This window comes from Sciurus carolinensis, chromosome 19 (assembly GCF_902686445.1).
Source record: "Sciurus carolinensis chromosome 19, mSciCar1.2, whole genome shotgun sequence".
Lineage (NCBI taxonomy): Eukaryota > Metazoa > Chordata > Mammalia > Rodentia > Sciuridae > Sciurus > Sciurus carolinensis.
In genome coordinates, this window is record NC_062231.1 from 12,568,009 (window position 1) to 12,590,234 (window position 22,226).

Here is a 22,226-nt window from a genome sequence, read left to right on the forward strand (position 1 = left end):
GCAAGCAGCTCTTGCTGGGTGGGAGACAGGTCCTGCAGTGTGAGCAAGCTTTAGACAACAGCAACAAGGCTTTAGGAAGAGCCTCCCAAGAGAAGGGAACATCAGAGCGGGTTTTGAAGGATATATAGGAGTCTGAGTTCTGCCACACAAGTGAGGTCCCTAAAACTACAGGGCCTTCCTGATCACTTAGGCAGTGCCCAGTCCTAAACCCTGGGTTGTTACCATGAATGGGCAGGTGCAGGGAACTCCAGGTGGCCCAGCAGGAGGCTGAACAGGTGCTTCATCAACTGAGACCTACGCCCCGGAGCGTGGGAGCCATAGGAGGCGTGTGGCCTCTTCCACCTGTGATACCCTATTTCATCTGCAGTTGTAACATGAATGACCCTGGGGAGGGAGGACCCCTCCTGAGCTTCTGCCTGGTGACAGCTGCCCTGGCACCTTGGTTCTATACCATGACGCCTCTTCTTCCAGCTCTTTCTCTCCCCCCCGCCCATTTTACAGATGAGGAAAGAGAGGCCCAGAGAAGGACCTAGCTTGGCTCAGGTTGCACAGCAAGAGTGAGAGGCCTCTTGGTCCTGCCTCCCGGCCTTGACCCTGATGACTTCCCCTCTGCCCCCAGAATGGTTTGCCTCCAGCACGCAGAGCTACATCCTGCGGGACCTGGACGACACCTCGGTGGTGGAAGACGGCCGGAAGAAGCTCAACACGCTGGCCCACTACAAGGTGCGGCCCGGCCCCACCCTTGCCCCCGGCCTGGGCTTCCGACTTCTGACTTCGGCCTCTTCCCTCCCACAGATCCCCGAGGGGGCCTCCCTGGCCATGAGCCTCACGGACAAGAAGGACAACACCCTGGGCCGAGGTAGTGCTGGCGGACGCGGCGGGGAGCGGAGGCTCCTGGAGGGCGGGCAGGGCCAGGCGCTCTGACCCCCTGCTCCTGGCACAGGGCCTGCGGTTGGGCCTGGTCAGGCTGGTTGCCCGCGGGCGGCTGGAGGCTGTGGCCCGGGCTTGGGGCCGTGTCCATGCCACCAGCCCCGCTCTGCGCCCTCAGGATGGCCCAGGCCTCGCTGCCGGCTGCCAGCTCTGGGAACCCGGGCTCCTCCGAGTGTTTCCCCAGCTCCGGGGCTGCACGTCTTTCTCTGCCCGCTGGTTTGTTTAGCGCGTGTTTTTCCTCTTTCAGTGAAGGACTTGGACACAGAGAAGTATTTCCACTTGGTGAGACGCGGCCCCACCCTGGGGAGCTGCCCGGCTGGGTGGGGCCTTGGCGGGGGCCGCGCTGGGCCTCTGGGAAACGGCTCCCTGGCCCTGGGAAAGGCCGGCCGAGGGAGTGGGGACAGCTGGGGACCAGTGGAGATCAGTCCCGCGGGCAGAAGGGCAGAGCCAGGCGCTGACGCCGACCCCCTCCCAGGTACTGCCCACGGATGAGCTGGTGGAACCCAAGAAGTCCCACCGGCAGAGCCACCGGAAGAAGGTGCTCCCCGAGATCTACCTGACCCGCCTGCTCTCCACCAAGGTGGGCCCGGCCTCAGTCTACCCCCCTTGAGATGGGGACAGCGTCCCCTCCCTGTGGTGCGCGCTCCTCTGTTCCCCTGGGCGGGGGCAGCAGAGAGGGAAGCGGAGGCCCAGAGAGGTCACTGATGTCCCTAAGGCACAGGGCTTCAGGGCCAAGGTTGGCAAATTGCGGCCCCTCCAGTTCCCAGCCGTGTGCCCCAGGATCCCGATGGGTCCCCTCAACACCCTGGAGGTGGGTTTCACTCACCCATTTCCCAGACGAGAAAACAGAGCCAGACACGACCAGAATGAGGTCACTTGACTTCCCCTGTTCACCAGCCCAAATGCCAGGCACGGGCTCCCCCGGTGGCCCTGGGTGCTGGAAGGGCCCTTGGCTGACAGCGTCCACCCTGCTTCCCTACAGGGCACGCTGCAGAAGTTTCTGGATGATCTGTTCAAGGCCATTCTCAGCATCCGGGAAGACAAGCCCCCACTGGCCGTCAAGTATTTCTTCGACTTCCTGGAGGAACAGGCTGAGAAGAGGGGAATCTCCGACCCGGACACCCTGCACATTTGGAAGACCAACAGGTAGCATGCAGGCAGGCGAGGGTGGGGTAGACTTCATTGTGTCACTGGGGCAGGGCTGGGGCTCTGGGTTTCAGAGCCTGGCCTCTGATGCCACCTGCCTGGTTGCAATGCCTACTGTGCCATTTTTGAGCTGTGTGATCGTGGGTGAGTGACTTAACCTCTCTGTGCTCCAATTTCTCCAGCCGTAAAACCAGGGCAACAATAGTAACCCACCTTAATTGTAAGAATTCACTAGAAGGGCTCCCAGGGAAGCATCATCACCCTCTCTCCATCTAAGTTAGAGAACAACGTCAAGTTCATTTTACAGATGAGGACACTGAGGCTCCCAGAGGCTCCCTGCCCATAATCATACAGCCCTCGGCGGGCAGAACCAGGCTCAACCCTGCGTGTTCTGATTCCCATAGCCCTGTGTCGAGGCTGGAGCTTCCCCCCACCCACCAACAATTTCTTGAAATCCTCAGAAAAATGCTAATGACACAGAATTTTTGAGCAGTTCCAGAAGTTTCTCGGAACTCTGAGGATCCATATGCCCCAGGCTGCTGGATCACGGGGTGGCTCTTTGTTGGGGTTGGACAGGGTCACCAACTCTCTCTGGCCTTCCAGGACAAGGCTCCACCCTCCCTCCGCTGGTCTGGACTTCCGGCTGGGCTGGGGGAGGAGCCTGGCTGGGCGGGGGAGGGGGAGAGGGCGGGGGAGGGGGCTTCTAATGAAAAGCAGGAGCTGGCCTGGGGCAGCGGGAGAGCCGCGGAGGGCGGGCTCCGCAGGGGGTGGGCCAGCCAGGCCCTGCCCTGCTCCAGCCGCCCCAGCTGGCCAGGGAGACCCAAGCCTCAGTCCCCGAAGGTGACATCCTGTGACTCTGGAGGGGCACAGCCAGCCCCATCCGCTGGGGCCGCCCTTCCACCCCGCTTCCCGCCCTGCCCCGTCCTCGGGGTCACGCCCGTCTCTACCCCGGCCACAGCCTCCCGCTCCGGTTCTGGGTGAACATCCTGAAAAACCCCCAGTTCGTCTTCGACATCGAGAAGACCGACCACATCGACGCCTGCCTCTCGGTCATCGCGCAGGCCTTCATCGACGCCTGCTCCATCTCGGACCTGCAGCTGGGCAAGGTGGGGACGGGCCCTCGGCGAGGTCGTTCTGGAAGGCAGACCTCCAGGTCGGAGGACGGAGGAGGAGTGGAGTCATTGCGACAGGGACAGACGCCCCGAAACGGGCACTCTAGACCAGGCGTGCCTGTGCCCGGCGTGCCCGGCTCCAGGACGCAGCGCTTGGCGATCAAGAGCCATTGCAATAAGGGGGCGAGGGACAGAAGCCAGCCGGTGCACGCCCCGGGGCCACCAGGCACCTGCCTGAGGGGAGAGGATCCCGCTGGCTTGAGAGGGTGGCCTTCCAGGCGGAGGGACAGCATGCAGGCAATGGGCCCGGTTAGACCTGACACGCAGGACGGCGCCAGCGGGGCGCGGGGCCCTGCATGTCGCCCACGCATTTGAGACAGAACCGCCAGGGAGAAAAATGACATCCCTTAGCAAGTCTGCGCTCCTCGGGAGGCAGGATGCGCGTGACAAAGAGCCGGGGGCGGGCTGAGCTCGCTGGCTTTGGGGTGTTGGAAGCACGTAGTGGGAAAGAGTCCCCCGAGCCAACAACCAGACTTCCAGAACCAGCCCCAGGACCTACAGGGACGTAGCAGAACAGGCTGCGAGGGACCCGGAGCTGGCAGGCAGCCGCTGCTTCTCCCTCTAAAGCAGGACCCCTGCGCCGCCATCCCGACAGCCCCCCAGAGAGCAGGGCAGGGGCTTCAGGTCCAAGGCGCCCCTGGTCCAGAGCCAGCGCAGTGGGGACATTCAGTGCCAATCAAGACTCCTGGGTCCTCCGGGGCCCCGTAAGGCCACTTATGGGGCAATCGGGACCGGGGCTGGTTAGAAAAAGGCCCGACTCGCCATCTGCCACTCGCTGAGGTGTCCCCCTCTGCCCAGGATTCGCCAACCAACAAGCTCCTGTACGCCAAGGAGATCCCCGAGTACCGGAAAATCGTGCAGCGCTACTACAAGCAGATCCAGGACATGACGCCGCTCAGCGAGCAGGAGATGAACGCGCACCTGGCGGAGGAGTCGCGGGTGCGCAGGCGCAGGCGGGGCCTGGGGCGGCTGCTGTGGGGGGCGGGGGCACAAGGGGCAGATCAGGGGCCACCTGGGTTTCCCTTTCTCGTCTCCCATTCCTCAGCACAAGAGTCCCAGGCGATGGGGCTGCAGAATATTTTCCAGAATGGAGAGGAGATGGGAAATCTGGGTCCTCCAAGGGGCTCAAGGACCTGTTTACTGTGCCCACGAGGCTCTGGGAAGATGGGGTAGGAAGCTCTTGTGTCCATCTCCCTCTTCTCCCCTCCGGCAGAAATACCAGAATGAGTTCAATACCAACGTGGCCATGGCAGAGATCTATAAATATGCCAAGAGGTATCGGCCCCAGGTGAGTCTCCCCCTCCGCCCCGGCCCGTACCTGCCCAGGTAGCCTACTCTGGCCAGCTCTGCCTACAGCAAGACTCAGGAGAACTCACCTTAGCACTCACATCCGGGGACTCTGCACTTTAGGGTGGGTCTCCTTTTTTTGGTACCCAGGGCTGATCCCGGGGTGCTGAACCACTGAGCCACATCCTCAGCCCTTTTTATATTTTGTTTAGAGACAGGGTCTCCCTCAGTTGCTTAGGGCCTTGCTAAGTTGCTGAGGCTGGCCTCCTACTTGCGATCCTCCTGCCTCAGCCTCCAGAGCCGCGGGGGATGACAGGCATGCGCCACCGCGCTGGGTTGGGGTGGGTCTCTTAGTGCGTGGACAGGGAGTGTGTTCTCTCCCAGGATCTAAGGCAGGGACCCCTAAGCTATGTCACCCAGCTGAGCCCCGCTGCCTCCTGCACAGATCATGACCGCCCTGGAGGCCAACCCCACGGCCCGGAGGACGCAGCTGCAGCACAAGTTCCAGCAGGTGGTGGCCCTGATGGAGAACAATATCTACGAGTGCTACAGCGAGGCCTGAGGCGGCTGCGGAGGAGCCGGCACCACCCGGGCCTCGACTGCGTGTCCCCCGCCCTCTGTGCCTCTGAATCAGGCTGGAAGACTGAGAAGCAGAGAAGACTCAGGGGTCGGAGGGAGAATGAGGGCCGGGCCGTGGAGCCCCTGGGACACCTCCATGTCCCCTCCGTCTGACTCTGGGATGGGGACCCTTGACTGCGGCAGCCACCTCTGTCCCCGTCCACCCAGCACAGCGTCCTGCCCTGCACCGGACAGCTGCCGAGACAGCCCAGCCCCAATCCGGGGAGAAGAGAGTGCAGCCCCCCAAAACACTACCTCATCCACACTGGCGAGGGGGCGCCCGTGCCACCCCACCGCTGTCTCCATTCCTCTTCACCCAGGGGACCCTGGCCACACACAGTTCCAAAGCAGGCTCAGATTTTGTGGTGGTTTTTTGGTGGCTCTTGGCAGCCAGGGCCGTGCCCACTGCCCGCAGGGCGGCGCCGAGGGTTTCTCCGGGGGCGGGAGGGACAGAGGAAGAGGGGACAGAGGAAGAGGGGACAGGAGCGGGGAGGCCCCGTCTCCTGGGAAGGGCGAGCCGCGAGGGTGCACGATGCTGTAGCTGGGCTACTCGATCTTTCTGGAAGTGTTTCTAAAGATAGCACCACTTTTGGTTTTTTGGGTTTTTTTTTTTAAGCTTTTATATATTAAACGTATCACACGCCAACTGTGAATAGCTGCCGCTTGCGCAGAGGAGCCGGGAGGGGTCCCCAGGGGCGCCCGCAACACTGGAAATGACTGTTCCCCAGATCAGGCCCGAGGCCCGCCCCCACCGCGCCCTGGACCGTCACCCCGTCTGTCCCTGGCAGGAGCGACCCTCGGTGGTGGATCCTACCGGTCGGTCCCCCTTGTAGCAGCCCGGTTAATGCTGGGGCTGGCTGGGACCCCAGGGGGGCTGGGCTGGAGGGGGAGGGCTGGAACTCTCTGGAACCTTCTTTATAATAAAAGTCTGCCGGGAAAACCTACCCTGGGCTTCTGCCTTTGTCCTCTGACGGTCCCGTGGGGACATGGGGGCCATTTCGTCACTCAGTGGATAACACAAAGGAGACCGAGCCAGGCTGGCTTGGTCCACAGGAGGACTCAGGGCCTGGGACTCTGGGCCAAGGAGGCTGTGGCCTGCTGTGTGCTGCTGACCTCTGACCCTTTCCTTTTTTGGCAGTGCTGGGCAGGGAGCCCAGGGTCTCCCCCAAGCTGGACCCTCACTCTGCCACTAAGCCACAGTCCCTGCCCTTACCTACTTGATAAGCCCAAGAGAAACGGAATCTGGTCCCCATTGTGCAGATAGAAACCAAGTCTCAGCAAGGCTGGGACCAGGCAGCAAGGGTCCCCTCTTCCACCCTGCCCCCTGCTTCCTCTAGACCAGAGACTGCCCCCCATAAATGTGTGAGGAGGTCAAAGGCGGCCACTTTGTGAAAGGAGCTCATGTTTGCGGACTCGCTGTGAGTCTGTCAGTGACCTTCACGATGACGTCTTGATTTTTCAGGCAAGGAAAGGGGTGTCCCCCGAGGCTATTTTAAGGCTGAATTCTGTTCCCATGGGGCGCAGGTTGTTTGGTATTTGGGAACACAGAAATATACAGCTGACCCTGCCCCAGGCCCCTCAGCTCACGCTGGGCCTGAGCAGGGGTGCCGTTCACCCAGCGCCCCCAGGAACAGGATACTCTAGAGCTGCCTCCAGACCCTTGTCCCTTAAGGAAAAAAATCTTTTCCCAGGATTCTAATTGGGAGTAAGAAGTGGAACCAAAGATTCATAATACAGAAACAAAAGCCCATGAATACCAGTTCTAAAGTCAATAAGAACAGAAAAATGAGAGGAAAGGAATCGACAGCTTTGAAAATGTCTCTCCAGTAGGATGCAGTGGTGCAGGCCTATAATCCCATTGTCTCAGGAGGCTGAGGCAGGAGGATTGCAAGTTGGAGGCCAGCCTCAGCAACTTAAGGAGAACTTGTCTCAAAATAAAAAATAAAAAGGGCTGGGGATGTGACTCAGGGGTAAACTGCCCCCGAGTTCAATCTTTGATACCAAAAATCAGAAATAAAAATCTAGGGCTATGGCTGTAGGTCAGTGGCAGAGCACTTGCCTAGTATGTATGAGGCCCTGGGTTTGATCCTTAGCACCACATAACAAACAAAATAAAGGCAAGCTGTCCATCTACAACTACAATTTAAAAAAAAAGAAAATCTAGCCAGGTGTGGTGGTACACACCTGTAATGCCAGCAATTTGGGAGGCTGAGGCACGAGGATCATAAGTTAGAGGCCAGCCTCAGCAACTTGGCAAAGCCCTAAGCACCTAGGCGAGATCTTCTCTTTAAATAAAAAAATAAAAGAACTGGCAGTGTTGCTCAGTGATTAAGCATCTCTGAGACACAATCTGCAGTACCAAAAATAAAAAAATAAAACATCTCTCCACCCTGCAACCACTTTGGGGAAAAGCTCGTCTTTATCTTTCAAATTTTTCTATTCTGAGCATTGATTCCTCCCTATTAAGCAACAGATTTTCTAATTTAAGTTATTGGCATATTTGATAGGGTTCTTTTTTTTTTTTTTTTTTTTTTCCTCTTCTGGGGGAGGATGTGATTCTAGAGTAAATACCATACACACACACAAAAAAAAGAGAAAAGAAAAAAAGAATAAAAGCAAGCTACCCTTATCCTGTGCTTTGTCCCCTAGGGTTACTGCCCCAGGAATGGCCTTGAACTCTGCTCATCTGGGTTTGGGGACCCAGGGGTTAAAATCGGGATGGGAGAAAACAGCATGTGCGACCTGACTTCCTCGTCAAGCGACAGTATCTGGTGACATCTTTATGTCATTAAATATTCCACAGCCGGTCTTCACGTCTGATTAACATGCAGTTCCTTGTTAAAATGTAGAAACGCTGTCAGCAAGCGGGCGGCGTGCTCCCCGGTTCCTGGGGTCATTTCTTAGCACAGGAGGTGACCTGCTTCTGGGAACCCTCTCCGGTCGCCATCTGGGGCCCTAAGACTCACCTGCCCGCTGTGGGCACCAGAGAGGGTCCCTGCCCGGCAGCCGAGGGTCACAGGAGGGTGGGGACCCCTCGGGGTAAAATTCCAAAAGGGCAGGACCGTGCAGATAAGGGACGTGACCTACCCAAGGTCTCATACGGGCTGGATGCTCCTGCCCTGTCCCCAGCTCACAGAGGTGACATGCCCAGGGGTGTCCCTCCAGGCAGGTTCCTCACCAGGAGCCGTGATGGACTCCCTGCAAACCCGCCCTTCCTTCTCTCCATCCTCCCCGGCGGTCACCTGCCCTGGGGACCCTCTGTCAGCAGCCTCCTGGCCCCACAGAGCCCCTACCTCAAGAAACGGTCACCTGCTATCACCTCGCCATGGTGACCCAAACCGAGGACTTGACCTTGACCCCTCTTGCCAGCCAGTCCGTCAACAGATCCCGTTCCCGTCCATTCAACACCAACCCAGAATCCGCCACCTGGAAGCCCCTGTCTCCACGGCCAGCAGATTCAGGACCAGAGTAAGTAACAGCCGCCATTGGAAGCCTGTGGGTATTCAGTAGGCCTCAGCGGTTAATCCAAAGAGGGTCCAGCTGTTACTTACTCTGGTCCTGAATCTGCGACTGGGACAGGGCTGGGCAATGGAGGCACGTCCCCGTTCCACCAGATGTCCATGGGGTTAGCGCCGCTGGGGCTAGAAGATTCCATTCCAAGATGGCGCACCCCAATGGCCGCGAATTGGGGCTGGCCGGCTGGAGACCTGGCACTGGAAACCGGGCTGCTTGGGCTTCCCCACAGAATGGTGGCCGACCTCCAAGATGGAGAAGCAGAGAAACAGAAGAGAAGAGAAACAAAACATACAAGCTACCAGTCTCTTCCAGTGGGGGTTCAGATATTAATGTCATGTTCTATTTGTCCAGAGGCTGGATTTGAGGGGTAGGGACATAGACCACCCCTCTGGTGGCCACAGGAGACTTTTAAAGATGCACAGACCTCTTCTCCCATGACTGTCCTCCCTTATGGGACTCCAGCCATATAAGTTTTGTTTGTTTGGGTACCAGGGATTGAACCTAGGGGCACTTAACCACCGAGCCACATCCCCAGCCCTTTTTATGTTTTATTTAGACACAGGGTCTTGCTAACTTGCTTAAGACCTCGCTAAATTGCTTGAGGCTGGCCTCAATCTTTGGATCCTCCTGCCTCAGCCTCCCAAGATGCTGGGATTACAGGCGTGTGCCACTGTGCCCGGCAGCCATGTAAGTCTTTCTGTGGTTCCAGAAGGTCAGGGCCTTCCTTTCTGCTAAAATGCGCTTCCCCTCCCTGTCCCTGCACAGGAAGGCCTTCCTTACCCTAAAATCGCAGCCAACTCCACCAATGCCTCTGGTCCCGCCTTCTGTTCAGAGCACAGACACCAGCGGCTACATCATGGATCTGCCTTCTCCTCTGAAAGGTAGGTTTGCTGACCGGCACGGCCCGGCCACAGTCGAGCTCAGGAACCAGCCATCGAAAGGCCTCTGGGTCCTCTCAGTCCATGAGCTCTTTCTAACCACCCACGCCAGTTGCTCCCTCTGGCTATAACCCACCTTGGCTCCCTATTGCCCCTGAAAGGTGACCTCTGCCCTGCAGGCCTTTCTGTCCCATCCCCCTCAGCTCAGTGCTCACCGTCCTGCTACCCAGGCTCCTCTCCAAGCCACAATGCCACCTCGAAGGGTGCTTTCTGCCCCCAAGGTCTCCTCTACCTCTCGGCAGCTGCTACTCAGTCCTGAAAGTCATCTCCTCCAGGAACCAGTTCCAGATCCCAGGACTGGGTTCCACACGCCTGCTGGGCCCCATAACCACAGCCCAGCCCCTTACAGAAGTGGTCTATCACCCTCCAGGGCAGGGCTAGCTTCTGGTCTGTCTCCAACGCTGGCCAAATAAATAGCAGGTACACAGTGGTGGCTTATAAGGGACCGAGGGGCCTAACGCCCCTGGACCTCAGCATCTGTCCTCACCGAGATACAAAGAAGAAAACTAAGTCTTTATTGATAAATAGGTTACAATAAAATTGAATAATGATTTATCAGGGAATAAAAATTCAGGGAAAATGGCCATCTCTGTCCACCCGGCCTCTAGCTCTCAGCCTCTACCTCTTGGCCTCTACTCTCAGCCTCTACCTCTTGGCCTCTACCTTCTTGCTGGGTGCTTTGGAGGATGAGGACTTGATGGGCAGTCCGGGCCTTCTCGGGCCCTCGGGGGCTTCTGTCTTCCTGGCCAGGGCTGTGGGGACAGCCTTGGCCCTGTCACCCTTCTGAGCAACAGCAGTTGCTTTGGTTCTGGGCCTCTGCCCAGCCCCCTGGTCCACTCTCTCTTTAGAGGTCTGGGCTGCCATCTTCCTTTTGGTTGGGGAAGCGACTCCTTTCCTGACCTACAAGAAAGCAAAGTCAAGAACCAGAGGACAGAGCGCCCGCCGGGGGATGGGAACGCAGCTCCGGGTGGCTTTGGACCAGCGACATGCCCTCTGTTCCTCTCGGCCCCTCGGCTGTAAAACCAGGATGACCAGAGAGGAGAGGCAAGCCCGGCGGCCACCCCTCCAGGGCCCGGGTGCGCAGTCGCCTACCTGCTTCTCTGCGGGTTTTGAACTCGCGCCCTTGGCTTTGGATTTCCCACAGGCCTCTGCGCCTAGGGCAAGTTGGGGTGGGGGAGGGGCATCAGGTGCGGCAGGAAGATTCCGGGGCTCTGGAGCCCCCTCCCCCCGCCTTCCTGCTTGGTCCCGGGTCCTCACTTGGACACTCACAGGCTAAGTGACCCGAGCCAGCCCTTTGGCCACGCTGAGCTTCAGGGCCCTGGTGGCAAACTGGGCCTAAGAGGATCCCCTACGGCATGGCTGGAGCATTAAATGGCACCGTGGGAGACCCCCTGCCCCGTGCCCACCCATGCCAAGGCTCCTTGTCTTTAGCTGGTCTTCCATAGAGCAGCCGGGAGACCTTATTTTAAAAGTAACTCTGACCCTGCTGCTCCCTGTCAGAATCCTTCCATGGCTCCCCACTGCCCTCAGCCGCCCTTCACGGTCTCTTCCTTGGGCTTTGCCCTGCCAACCCTGGAGACGCAAGAACTATTTGCAGATCCTCAAAAGCTCCACCTTCTTCAGGTCTCGGGCCTTTGCACCAAGGTTGCTGGTGCGCCTCCTCCAGGAAGCCTTCCCAGATTCCTGCTTCAGGAATGGCTGGGGCTCGGGTCGCTCTGGGTTCCTGGTGCCTCTCTGCTCCCTCCTTCCTAACCCTCGAACTGTTCAAGACCCTTCCCCAGCCCCCGGCAGCTGTCAATCAGGGAAGCCCCTCCCCAGAGCTGCACCCTCCACCCCGCCCCAGTGGCTGCCGGGAGGCACCACCCCTGTCCCACCCCTGGCCTATTCACACGCCCACCTTGTCTGCTCCTCTTGCCTTTGACCTTCGCCTTCTCACCGACGCCCGCGGCACTGGAAGGGGCCCGAGTGGCCTTGGCTGGTTTCTGGGGAGGCTTCCTGGCCTCGGTGTCCTTGGCCTCCCTGCCTCTCTTGGGGACCTTCTGGCTGGCTGCACCTGGTCTGGGGGCGGCCTTCTCCACCCGGCCAGAGCGGGCGGCTTCCTTCTGCGCCTGGCTTGGCTTCTTGGCGCCTTTCCCAAGGGCCTCCGTGGCCCTCCTGGGGACCTTCGGGACCGGCCTCTTCCTGGGCTGGATTTTCCTCTTGTGCTTGGGAACCAACTGGAGGGGGAGAGGGCGTGGGTGGGACTGAGAACAAACTCGGGGCGCCTCCTGCCTGCACCCCAAGTAGTCCTGAGAGGGTGTGTGTGGGGAGGGGGGTGCTGGGACTCCAGCTCTGAAGCTATTGCTCCAAACGCTCTCAGCACCCCGACACCCCCAAACCGGAAACAACCCCCACATCCAGGACACTAGGGTCTCTTCCTGGCCCTCCAGCCTGTCCAGACTGTCCCCTCGCCCTGCCCGATACACCCAGCCTTGCTGTGACTCCAGCCAGGCTCCAAATCATGCCCCACAGGGGGCAGAGTGGAGCACGCCTGTACTCTTCACTACTTGGAGGCTGAGGCAGGAGGATCCCAAGTTGAAGGCCAGCCTCAGCAGCTTAGTGAGACCCTGTCTCAAAACATAAAAAGAGCTGGGGATTAGCTTGGAGGTTAAGCACCTCTGGGTTCAATCCCCTGTACCCAATTTTTTTTAAAATAAGCATGGTGTAAAGTTTTATAAAATTAAAGGTATTTCAAAAGCGCTAAACAGATTCAATGCAATTCCTATTAAAATCCCAATGAGATTCTTTATGGAACTAGCAAAAGCAATCATGAAATTCATTTGGGAAAATAAAAGACCCAGAATAGCCAAGGGAATCCTTAGCAAGAGGAGTGAAGCAGGAAGCATCACAATACCAGACCTTAAACTACACTGCAGAGCTACAGTAACAAAACAGCATGGTATTGGCACCAAGTAGACAGGCAGACCAATGGTACAGAATAGAGGACACAGACGGACCCACATAAATACAGTTACCTCATATTAGACAAAGGAGCCAAAAATATACATTGGAGAAAAGATAGCCTGTTCAACAAATGGTGCTGTGAAAACTGGAAATTCATATGCAGCAGAATGAAATTAAGCCCCTCTCACTCTGCACAAAAATCAATTCAAAGTGAATCGAAGACTTAGGCACTGGAACAGAGACCCTGCACCTAATAGAAGAAAAAGTAGGTGCAAATCTTTACCATGTCAGCTTAGGACCCGACTTCCTTAACAAGACTCCTAAGGTGCAAGAAGTAAAGTTAAGAATCAATAAATGGGATAGATTCAAACTAAAAAGTTTCTTCTCAGCAAAGGAAACAATAACATGAAGAGAGAGCCTACAGAGTGGGAGAAAATCTTTGCCACCTGCACCTTAGATAGAGCACAAATCTCCAGGATATACAAAGAACTTAACACCAAAAAACAACCCAATCAATAAATGGGCTAAGGAACTGAACAGACACTTCACAGAAGAAATCCAATCAATCAACAAATATATGAAAAAATGTTCATCATCTCCTGCAATTAGAGAAATGCAAATCAAAACAACTCTAAGATTTTAACTCACTCTAGTCAGAATAGCTATTACCAAGAACACAAGCAGCAACAAGTGTTGGCGAGGATGTGGGGAAAAAGGTACACTCATACATTGCTGGTGGGGTTGCAAATTGGTGCAGCCACCCTGGAAAGCAGTGTGGAGATTCCTCAGAAAACTTGGAATGAACCCACCATTTGACCCAGCTATCCCACTCCTTGGCCTATACCCAAAGGACTTAAAATCAGCATACTACAGAGATACAGCCACATCAATGTTCATAACTGCTCAATTCACAACAGCCAGACTGTGGAACCAACCTAGATGTCCCTCAATTAATGAATGGATAAGAAACTGTGGCACATATATACAATGGAATATTGCTCAGTCATAAAGAAGAATGAAATTATGGCATTTGCTGGTAAATGGATGGAGTTGGAGAATATCATGCTAAGTGAAATGGGCAAAGCACCCCCCCCCAAAAAAAAAAAAAAAAAATCAAACGCCAAATGTTTTCTCCGATAAGTGGATGATGATACATAATGGAGGGTGGCAGGGGGAGAGAAGAATGGAGGAAGTTTGGATGGTGTAGAGGAAAATGGGCAGGAAGGGGTGGAGGAAGGAAAGACAGTGGGCTGAGACAGACATCATTACCCTACATACATGTATGATTACACGAATGATGTGAATCTACATCGTGCACAACCATAGAAATGAAAAGTTGTACCCCATTTGTGTACAATGAATCAAAATGCAGTCTGTAAAAATTAAAATTTAAATAAAAAAAGAAATAAAAATCATAAAAAAAATTAAAGGCATTTAAGCTTAATACATGCAAGGTAGCTGACAATTCTCTCCCTTATACAACACGAAGCATTTTGTTACTTTATCTGAGATGAACTTGTACCTTAGGCAATAATTTCTACTTATTACCTATTTCTATTTCTGCTTACCAGCACTCTTTCCTAAACTTACCAGAGATCTAAAGGTATTCTTTGATTTTTTAATTAAAATTTTTGTAGTTGTAGATGGACAGATGTCTTTATTTTGCTTTTATTTTCTTCTGTGGTGCTGAGGATGGAACCCAGTGCCTCACATGTGCTACGCAAGTGCTCTGCCACTGAGCTACAGCCCCAGCCCCTATTCTTTGATTTTGTTGGTTGGTGCTGTTAACCTGTCACACAGGACCCACGTAATTAGTCATCCTATAGAGCCAAGAATTCCAAAATTTCACTTCATCAGTCAATGGTTCCTGGGTAAGGTGACACACACCTGTAATCCCAGTGTCTCCGGAGGCTGAGGTGGGAGGATCGTAAGGTTGAGGCCAGCCTCAGCAACTTAGCAAGGCCCTGTCTCAAAGTAAAAAATAAAGGCTGGGGATGTGGATCCGTGGTTAAGCACCCTTGGATTTAATCCCTGGTACCAAAAAACAAACAAAAAATGAACACTAAGTTAATATCCATGGAGAGAGAGGACTTCTCTGTGACTGATACCAACTATCATTGGCGTCTTTGAATATTAGATATATTTAGGTTCCTCTAGAGCCTGGTAAAATAACCAGGCTGGTGTCCTCCAAGCTAAACTTGTTTCTAGGGTCAGTTTCTTTCTGGTTATGTCCTCTTACCTGAATGAGGACTCGCATCTTTGATCAAAGATGATTAGATCTGGCCAAAGACTTGGCGTCCCAAACTGGGCCACTCTGATCAAAGGCTGAGCATTCACCGACCACCTAAGGAGTAGATCCGTACCCGAGGACTTTATTTTTAAAATGTTTTCTTTATTCCTCGTTTTCATTTCATTTTTATTTTTTTACTGGGGATTGAACCCACGGGCATGTACCACTGAGCTATAGCTTCAGCCCGTTTTTTGGTTTGTTTGTAACTTTTCATTTTGAGACAGGTCCTCACTAACTTAGTGCCTAGGCTGGCTTGAACTTCTCATCCTCCTGCCCCAGCCTCTAGGGTCCCTGGGATGACAGGTCTATGCCATTTTGTCTGGCTATTGTAAGTCTTTTATCTTTTTTCTAGTGTTGGGGATTGAACCCAGGGGCACTTAACCACTGAGCCACATCCCCAGCACCCCACCTCTTTTTTTTTTTTTTAAACTTTGAGACAGGGTCTTGCCAAGTTGCTGAGGCTGGCCTCTAACTTGCAATCCTCCAGCCTCAGCCTCCCTAGTGGCTAGGATTAAAGGTGTGCGTGATTTTGATAAATTATATATGGAGAATTATGCTGTTCTTTCTACTAAGGTGGGAATGTAAATGCAATTTTGGAAAGTAATAGGAAGTCCTCACTGATTTTTAAAGGTTGAAAACATGGAACATGAAAACATTTTGCCACTCTCTTTCTACAGAAAGGAAATCAAGAGCTCTCTTAGCTTTGCTGTTTCATATTTCGGATGTGATGTCATTACATTAACTCATCTTCAGCAGACTCGGGAAACAATACATGAGAAGTTTGCTCTCTTTTGCTTCTAAATAGTATGATATTTAGAAAGAGTGCAAGAAGTAGCTTCAAAGTTCAAAACTTCAGCTAGGATTTGTCAAAAGACCAGCCTCATCTGAGATGTCATGTTAAGATGGCCCCCAAATAGACTAAAATTAAACCCATTTAAAAGTTTCGTTCAGCCAGGCTGGTGGCTCACACCTATACTCCCAGCAACTCGGGAGGCCGAGGCAGGAGGATCGCAAGTTGGAGGCCAGCCTTAGCAACTTGACAAGACCCTGTCTCAAAGTGAAAAATTAAAAGGGCTGGGGATGTGGCCGAGTGGTTAAGCGACCCTGGGTTCAATCCCCAATACCAAAAAAGTAAAACAAGTTTTGTTCAAAAGGAGAAATTTTTTGTAACCATGATTAGGATCCCCAAATTAAAAAAAAAAAAAAGACATAATCTAGAACTAAGGACGGGTTTAAGTAAATTACAAAAGACATTTCAAGATTGTAAAGGGTTTTCGAAAGAAATAGAACCTGTCTGAGATTTTATGTCTGATCGACTTGACAAATTATTTATACGCCTTTGTGGAGGCTAAACATATGTTTCTTGGTTTAGAATTATTATAAAAACTGGGAATGTTTTTGCTCTTGTTCATTTTGTTTTCTATTTTCCTGGTAAAACTTTCTAACTGTTGCCCATTAGCGTTCTGCGGAAGTACAACCTCCAGCGGAGCCACCTGAACAGTATTTTGAGGTGACGAGTCCTTCCCTGGAGGACAGATGCCACGAGACACTGAGTCCCAGCATCAACATCGACCCCGATTGGAAAGGGGTGCCGTAAACTTTCCAAAGTGAAAATCAAACCCCGCTGTCCTCACGCCAAGCCAGGCAAAGCTGGCCTGGGGGTGTCCAATCACTGAGACTGGAAAGTCAACGTCAAGGAAGAAAAAAGGGGATCGGTGCTATTTTGACCTTTGCCCTCCAAGGTCAGCCTGGACCCCGGCCACAACTGGACCTCTCTAAAGGGTCCTGGAATTTCTGTGAACCACCCAACCCCTACAGGAACCAACTAGGGGTCAAGCTGCCAACTGGAGGGTCATCAGACGAGGAAGCGCCCGATGATTCCAAGGGAAGCTGTGTGGTCAGCAAGACCCTGACCCATCTCGGCAGGTAGCACAACTAGTAGAGAAAGAACTGAGGAACCTCTCGGCTGACTTTGGTTTTATTTACTTACTTATGGTACTGGGGACTAAACCCAGGGGCGCTTTACCCCGAGCTACATCCCTGGCCGTTTTTGAGACAGGGTCTTGCTACACTGTTGAGGCTGGCCTCCAACTTGCGATCCTCCTGCCTCAGCCTCCCGAGTTGCCGGGATTGCAGGCCTGGGTCATTCCACCTGGCTTCAGTTGACTTTACCAGTAGAAAGAAAAGAGGTTTCGGGCCAACGTAAGGGTCACCCACTTACTTGGTCTTGAACACCCAGCAGGGAAAAATAAACCAAGGCACTTGAGATATACAAAAATCAATGAAGCCAAAAGGTCAGAGAGAAAAGGTTCTCACGCACAATTGCCGGACACGAAAAGCCCAGGCGCTAGAAATCCCTGGCCAAGACCCAGCTGCCGGCGGCTCCCACGAGGGCCCCCTTTTAGGTCAAGACTGGAAAATAACTGGGGTTCTCCCAGGTACCACTGAAGCTAGATGGGAAGCCATGAATCGGAGCGTGTCCCCAACCTCGCCCGGCTGTCACCGCTCCTAGGACCTGGGTGACTGTCTCTGCTCCCAGTCAACCTCCTTAACCTCCTAGTTGAATCTGTCCTGCAGGTGGCAACAGGTCCCAGATAAGAGGAAAATACAGGGATTCCCGTTCATCCAACAGACCAGCGGAGTCTCTGTCCCCACAAGATCAGGCAGGCAGAGAACCCAGAAGAGGCAGGCGACGCCCCAACTCTGCTTGCAGCAGTTACAGAAGATGGACGTCCCCCTTTCTGTGAGCCCTTCAGAGTGAGGGACCCGAGCTGGGCCTGTGGCTCAGTGGTGGAGCGCTTGAGGGGTGTGTGTGAGGGCTGGGGTTCCGCCCCGGCCGGGGGAGGGGGAGGGGGAGGGGGGAGGAGGGGGAGGGGGGAGGAGAGGGAGAGGAGGGGGAGGGGGAGGGGGAGGGAGAGGGGGAGGGAGAGGGGGAGGGGGAGGGGGAGGGGGAGGGGGAGGGGGAGGGGGAGGGGGAGGGGGGAGGGGGAGGGAGGGAGAAAGAAAAGGGGATTCAAGTCCCTGGGGTGGGGTGGGGGGACATGAGACATGACTTTAGGGACACAGGGCACCAAGTCTCAAAGGGAAAACACCCATGAGCCCACTGGAACGCAAAACAACCCCTGAGCGACCCCAACCTGAGAGACAGGAAGATGGGAAATCGTAAGGCCCGCCTCCTGAGCCACCGCACCCCGCCCAACCCCTTATTTTTTATTTGGAGACCCAATCTTAAAAAATAAAAAGGGCTGGGGGTGTAACTCGGGGATAAAGTGCTCCGGGGTTCAGTCCCAATACCAAAAAAATAAAATAAAAATAAAAATCTAGCCGGGTGTGGGGGTACACACCTGTCATCCCAGCAACTCAGGAGGCTGAGGCAGGAGGATCAGCAGTTGGAGGCCAGCCTCAGCCACTTATCAAGACCCTCAGCAGCTTAGCAAGATCTTGCCTCAAAACTAAAAATAAAAAGGGCTGGGGACGTGGCTCCGGGATAGAGCGCTGGCCTAGCACCCCTGGGTTTAATCCTTAGTACCAGGAAAAAAAGAAAAACCAGCCCCACACCATGGGACTGTCCCGAGTCCACCTCCAGTTGGGCCCCTAGCTACCTACTGTCCCCATAAATGCCAAGGGGCTGCCTGTCACCTGCAGGTGTGGGTGTGACATCCCCGCGGGTCCCAGGACATGCGCTCAGACCCTTTCCACTCTGTCCAGCCCGACCCCGTCCCCCTGCCCTGAGGTGGCCTCCTGCCGGACCTCCTGGGATCCTGCTCCAGTGACACAGGAGGCGGCCCAGTGGCCTGGGGACTGCCCAGGACCCGAGGGACACTCACCTTGAAGCTGCCTGTGGCGCCCCTGGCCCTGGAGTGCGCGGGCCTGGCGAGCAGCCCTCTCCGCAGGCCGGTGGCCAGCGCCTGCTTGAGCAGGTACTTGAAGCGGACGGCGTCCACCGACGGGTATCTGTGCAGGATGTAGAGCTTGATGGCCGCCACCGACGTGCCCCGCCGCTGCTCCCCGGCCTGCAGCGCCTCCAGCACCATGCGCAGCATCGGGGGCTTCCTGCGCCCCTCCGGGACCCGCGGCTGGCTCAGGCCTGCGGCGGGGACAGCGGGTCAGCCGGGGCGCCCTGCGGAGCCCCAGGGCCGGGGTCAGGGCCGCCCCTGGGCGGTCACCGAGGGTGGGGCCCGGGAGTCCCCAGTGGCCAGCACCAGCCCGGAGGGTGGGGGCTCCGGGGGCAGCCACAGGGGCGCAGTCCACAGAACCCAGGCTGCCAGGGGCTCTCCAGGGCTCGCAGCCTGGTTTCTTTTACACCTAAGCCACAGGGCCTGGCATGCTGTGGATTCAAGACTCTTAGGAGGCCTCAGCCACACCCAGGGCCCTACCTAGACTGGGACCTGATTTGAAATATTGGACTGGAGAGAAAAAGGTCAGGCAAGGAGCTACTCCCAGCTACTCCCAGCTACTCCCAGCTACTCCCAGCTACTCCCAGCTACTCCCAGCTACTCCCAGCTACTCCCAGCTACTCCCAGCGCTAAGGAGGAAGAATCACTGGAGCCCAGGAGTTTGAGGCCAGCCTGGCCAACATGGTGAGACCCTGGCTCAAAGGAAAAAGCATCCATGGAGGAAGTAAGGGAGGGAAGCAGATAGAAATCCACTTCACACTGGAAGGATATACTGAGTATTAAGGATGATATTGTTTCAGGTGTTCTAATGGTATCACGTTACTATTTTATTTTATTTTTTGGCAATGCAAAGGATTGAACCCAGGGCCTCCTGCATGCTTAGCAAGCCTTCTACCGCCCAGCTACACCCTGGGCCCTGCAATTACTTTTGTGAAGGTTCTTATCCGTCCAAAATAAATACCCAACTGTTTATAGATGGAACGATAGTACAGCACTTGCTTTTAAATAAGCCATAGATGTGGGGAGAAAAAAGCAGCAACAACCCAGAGTCTGTTGAAATTGATACAGGGAAGAGGGACTCACATCTGATGGAAATTCCACCCCTAGGTGTGAGCCCAGGAGGAAGAAAACATGTCCACACCAAAATCTGCTCAGGATGGTCTGATGAGTGGTGGAGCTCATGAATAACTAGAGCAACAACCTGAGCTTGGTCCCCAGTGCCAACAAAATAAAAATAAAAATCATATATATATATATATATATATATATAATTTCATATATATATAATTTCATATATATATATGTGCACAACTCTGCATAAATGTCTATAGCAGCACTATTTCTAATAGCTAAAATGTGAAAACACCCCATGTGGATCAGTAAACCAAATGTGATCTATATTGGCAATGGAATAATATACAGCCATAAAAAAGAATGGAGGGACTGGGGCTGTAGCTCAGTGGTAGATCACTTGCCTAGCAAGTGTGAGGCACTGGGTTCAATTCTCAGCACCACAAAATAAAGGTATTGTGTTCATCTACAGTCAAAACATTAAAAAAAAAAAAAAATGGAGTACTGATAGATTCTCCAACACAGATGGACCCTCAAAACATGTTAATTAAAAGAAACTAATCACAAAAATCCATGTATCCTATGTTTCCAGTTAAAGGAAATGTTCAGAATAGGCAAATCCCTACTTTTAAAAAGCAGGTTAAAACTGGGTGCCATGGCTCACCCCTGTAAGCCCAGTGACTCTGGAGGCTGATACAGGAGGATCCCAAGTGTGAGGTCAGCCTCAGTCACTTAGCAAGGCCCTCGACAATTTAGCGAGACTCTATGTCAAAATTTAAAAAAAATAAAAAAGGGCCAGGGATGTGGCTCATTGATAAAGTGACCCTGGATTCAATCCCCAGTACAAAAAAAAAAGGCAGATTAATGGTGGCTAAGGGCTGGGGTTAGAGGAGGAGATGGGGACAGACTTGTAATCGGTACAGGTTTTCTTTTCGAGGAAATGAAAATATTCTAAAATTAATTGTGGAGCTGGATACATATGGAATAGACCCAAAGCCATTGACTTTAAATAGGTAAATTACGTGGTTTGTGCATGATGTCTCAGTTATTTTTCTACATTTTTATTATTTATTTAGGTACCTGGGACTGAACTCAGGGACACTTAACCCTTGAACCATATCCCCAGCCATTTTTATATTTTATTTAGAGACAGGGTCTCACCGAGTTGCCTAGGGCCTTGCTAAGTTGCTGAGGCTGGCCTTGAACTTGCAATCCTCCTGCCTCAGCCTCCTGAGTCTCTGGGAAGACGGGTGTGGGCCACGGCGCTTGGCACCCTTTGCACAATTTAGGACGCAAAATGGGAATCCCGTGGCTGCAGTGGATTTTTAAAAAATTTGTTTTTAAAGTAGGTGGGGAAAACCCACCGGAAACGCTAGACCTGGGAGCCAGGTGTGAAGAGGCCCAACCCGGGTTACCCTCCGCAGGCCTCGGGGCAGAAAGAGCCCAGGGCACAGATCGTTCTGGGCGGGGCGCAGCCTGGGAGCCGCAGCCCTGGCTCGGCCGCCTCGGGGCCTCAGTCTCCCGGGCGCAGTGGGGACGGGCACCTCTCGGGACTTGGGAGGCCCATGTTCCTTCCTCCGTTTCCCAGGGGCTCCCCGGTCCGCCCTCTGTAGCTCCCGCAATCCCAGAGAGCCACGCCCAAGGGGTCCCCAGGCCTGTCTCCTCCCCCGGCCCCTCATTCCGCACTCATTCCCTGCCTGCTGTATACCAAGAGGCTGGAGCCAAAGTCGTGCCCCCAAACCTACCCTCCATCTCCCCCGGATATGCTGTCCCCCGACCTCCCGAGACATCCAGGTGACAGCCTGGGGGCCTCCCCATCCTCCCTCCCGTCGGGCCCTCGCCTCTCCATCCCCACAGCCTGGTCTCCGGCCTCTCCATTCGCACCACCCTCACCTCCCTGCCTGGAACCCTCCATGGCTCCCTTTGGCCCTCGGTCTAACAGCGGAGCCACCTGAGGACGGCCTGGGGTCCCGGACTGGTGGCTCCCTTCTCTGCCTCCTCCTCCGACACCCAAGGGCACCTGCTAGCGAGGCAGCGTCCGTCAGCCTGGGAGCACCCCAGGGGACGAGCCGGGTCTGGCTGGCCTCCCTTCAGAGGTCTGCTGATGGGACCCCAGGCGCCTGGCGGGCTTCCCGGCTCCTGCTCCATGGCCTGCAGCTGCGGCCGGGCTCCCGGCCCAGGATGCAGGGGCTGCAGCTGGGCAGACCCCGCTGGCCTCTGAGCCCTCGCAGGCCACCCTCTCCCCCAGGCCGGGCCTCCCTGGCCGGGGCTGTGGCATTAGCTCTTTGCCAAGGGGTCACTTGGGTCCAGGCTTGGGGCCAGGGCTGGGGTCAGGCGGGGAGCGGAGGGGAGCAGGGCTCCCGGCGGGGGCTGCCCCTTGCTTACCTGGCTTCGCAGACCCAGGAGGCGCAGATGGCTC

The 22,226-nt window shown here is 54.7% G+C and overlaps 2 protein-coding genes across 3 annotated transcripts in view; one reads left to right on the top strand and one right to left on the bottom strand.

Annotated features, from left to right (window-relative positions):
- Positions 1-6,088, top strand: part of Plxnd1 (plexin D1) — a 41,505-nt gene extending 35,417 nt beyond the window's left edge. For both annotated transcript variants that reach the window (XM_047534723.1, XM_047534722.1), the window contains exons 28-36: positions 620-723; positions 796-859; positions 1,178-1,212; positions 1,406-1,510; positions 1,913-2,076; positions 3,035-3,182; positions 4,047-4,187; positions 4,462-4,536; positions 4,981-6,088. In XM_047534723.1, coding sequence (XP_047390679.1) covers positions 620-723; positions 796-859; positions 1,178-1,212; positions 1,406-1,510; positions 1,913-2,076; positions 3,035-3,182; positions 4,047-4,187; positions 4,462-4,536; positions 4,981-5,097 — 953 coding nt within the window. In that variant the 3' untranslated portion in view covers positions 5,098-6,088. The remainder of the gene's footprint in view (positions 1-619; positions 724-795; positions 860-1,177; positions 1,213-1,405; positions 1,511-1,912; positions 2,077-3,034; positions 3,183-4,046; positions 4,188-4,461; positions 4,537-4,980) is intronic.
- A 4,164-nt stretch (positions 6,089-10,252) lies between these two features.
- On the bottom strand, positions 10,253-21,559 carry LOC124971218 (histone H1.8). The gene is made up of 5 exons (XM_047534997.1): positions 21,553-21,559; positions 18,668-18,927; positions 11,505-11,823; positions 10,700-10,761; positions 10,253-10,507 (listed from the first exon to the last, which is right to left on the bottom strand). Exons 1-5 carry the CDS (start codon positions 21,557-21,559, stop codon positions 10,253-10,255), a joined length of 903 nt encoding a protein of 300 aa, XP_047390953.1.
- Positions 21,560-22,226: the final 667 nt, after the last annotated feature.

What these genes read in the sequence shown, in the direction of transcription:
- LOC124971218 (XM_047534997.1), bottom strand. An exon ending in GCGCCACAGGCAGCTTCAAG is followed by an intron (nt 11,824 to 18,667) that starts GTGAGTGTCCCT and finishes CTCCCCCTCCAG; the next exon opens with TTGGTTCCCAAGCACAAGAG. An exon ending in AGGCAAGAGGAGCAGACAAG is followed by an intron (nt 10,762 to 11,504) that starts GTGGGCGTGTGA and finishes AACTTGCCCTAG; the next exon opens with GCGCAGAGGCCTGTGGGAAA.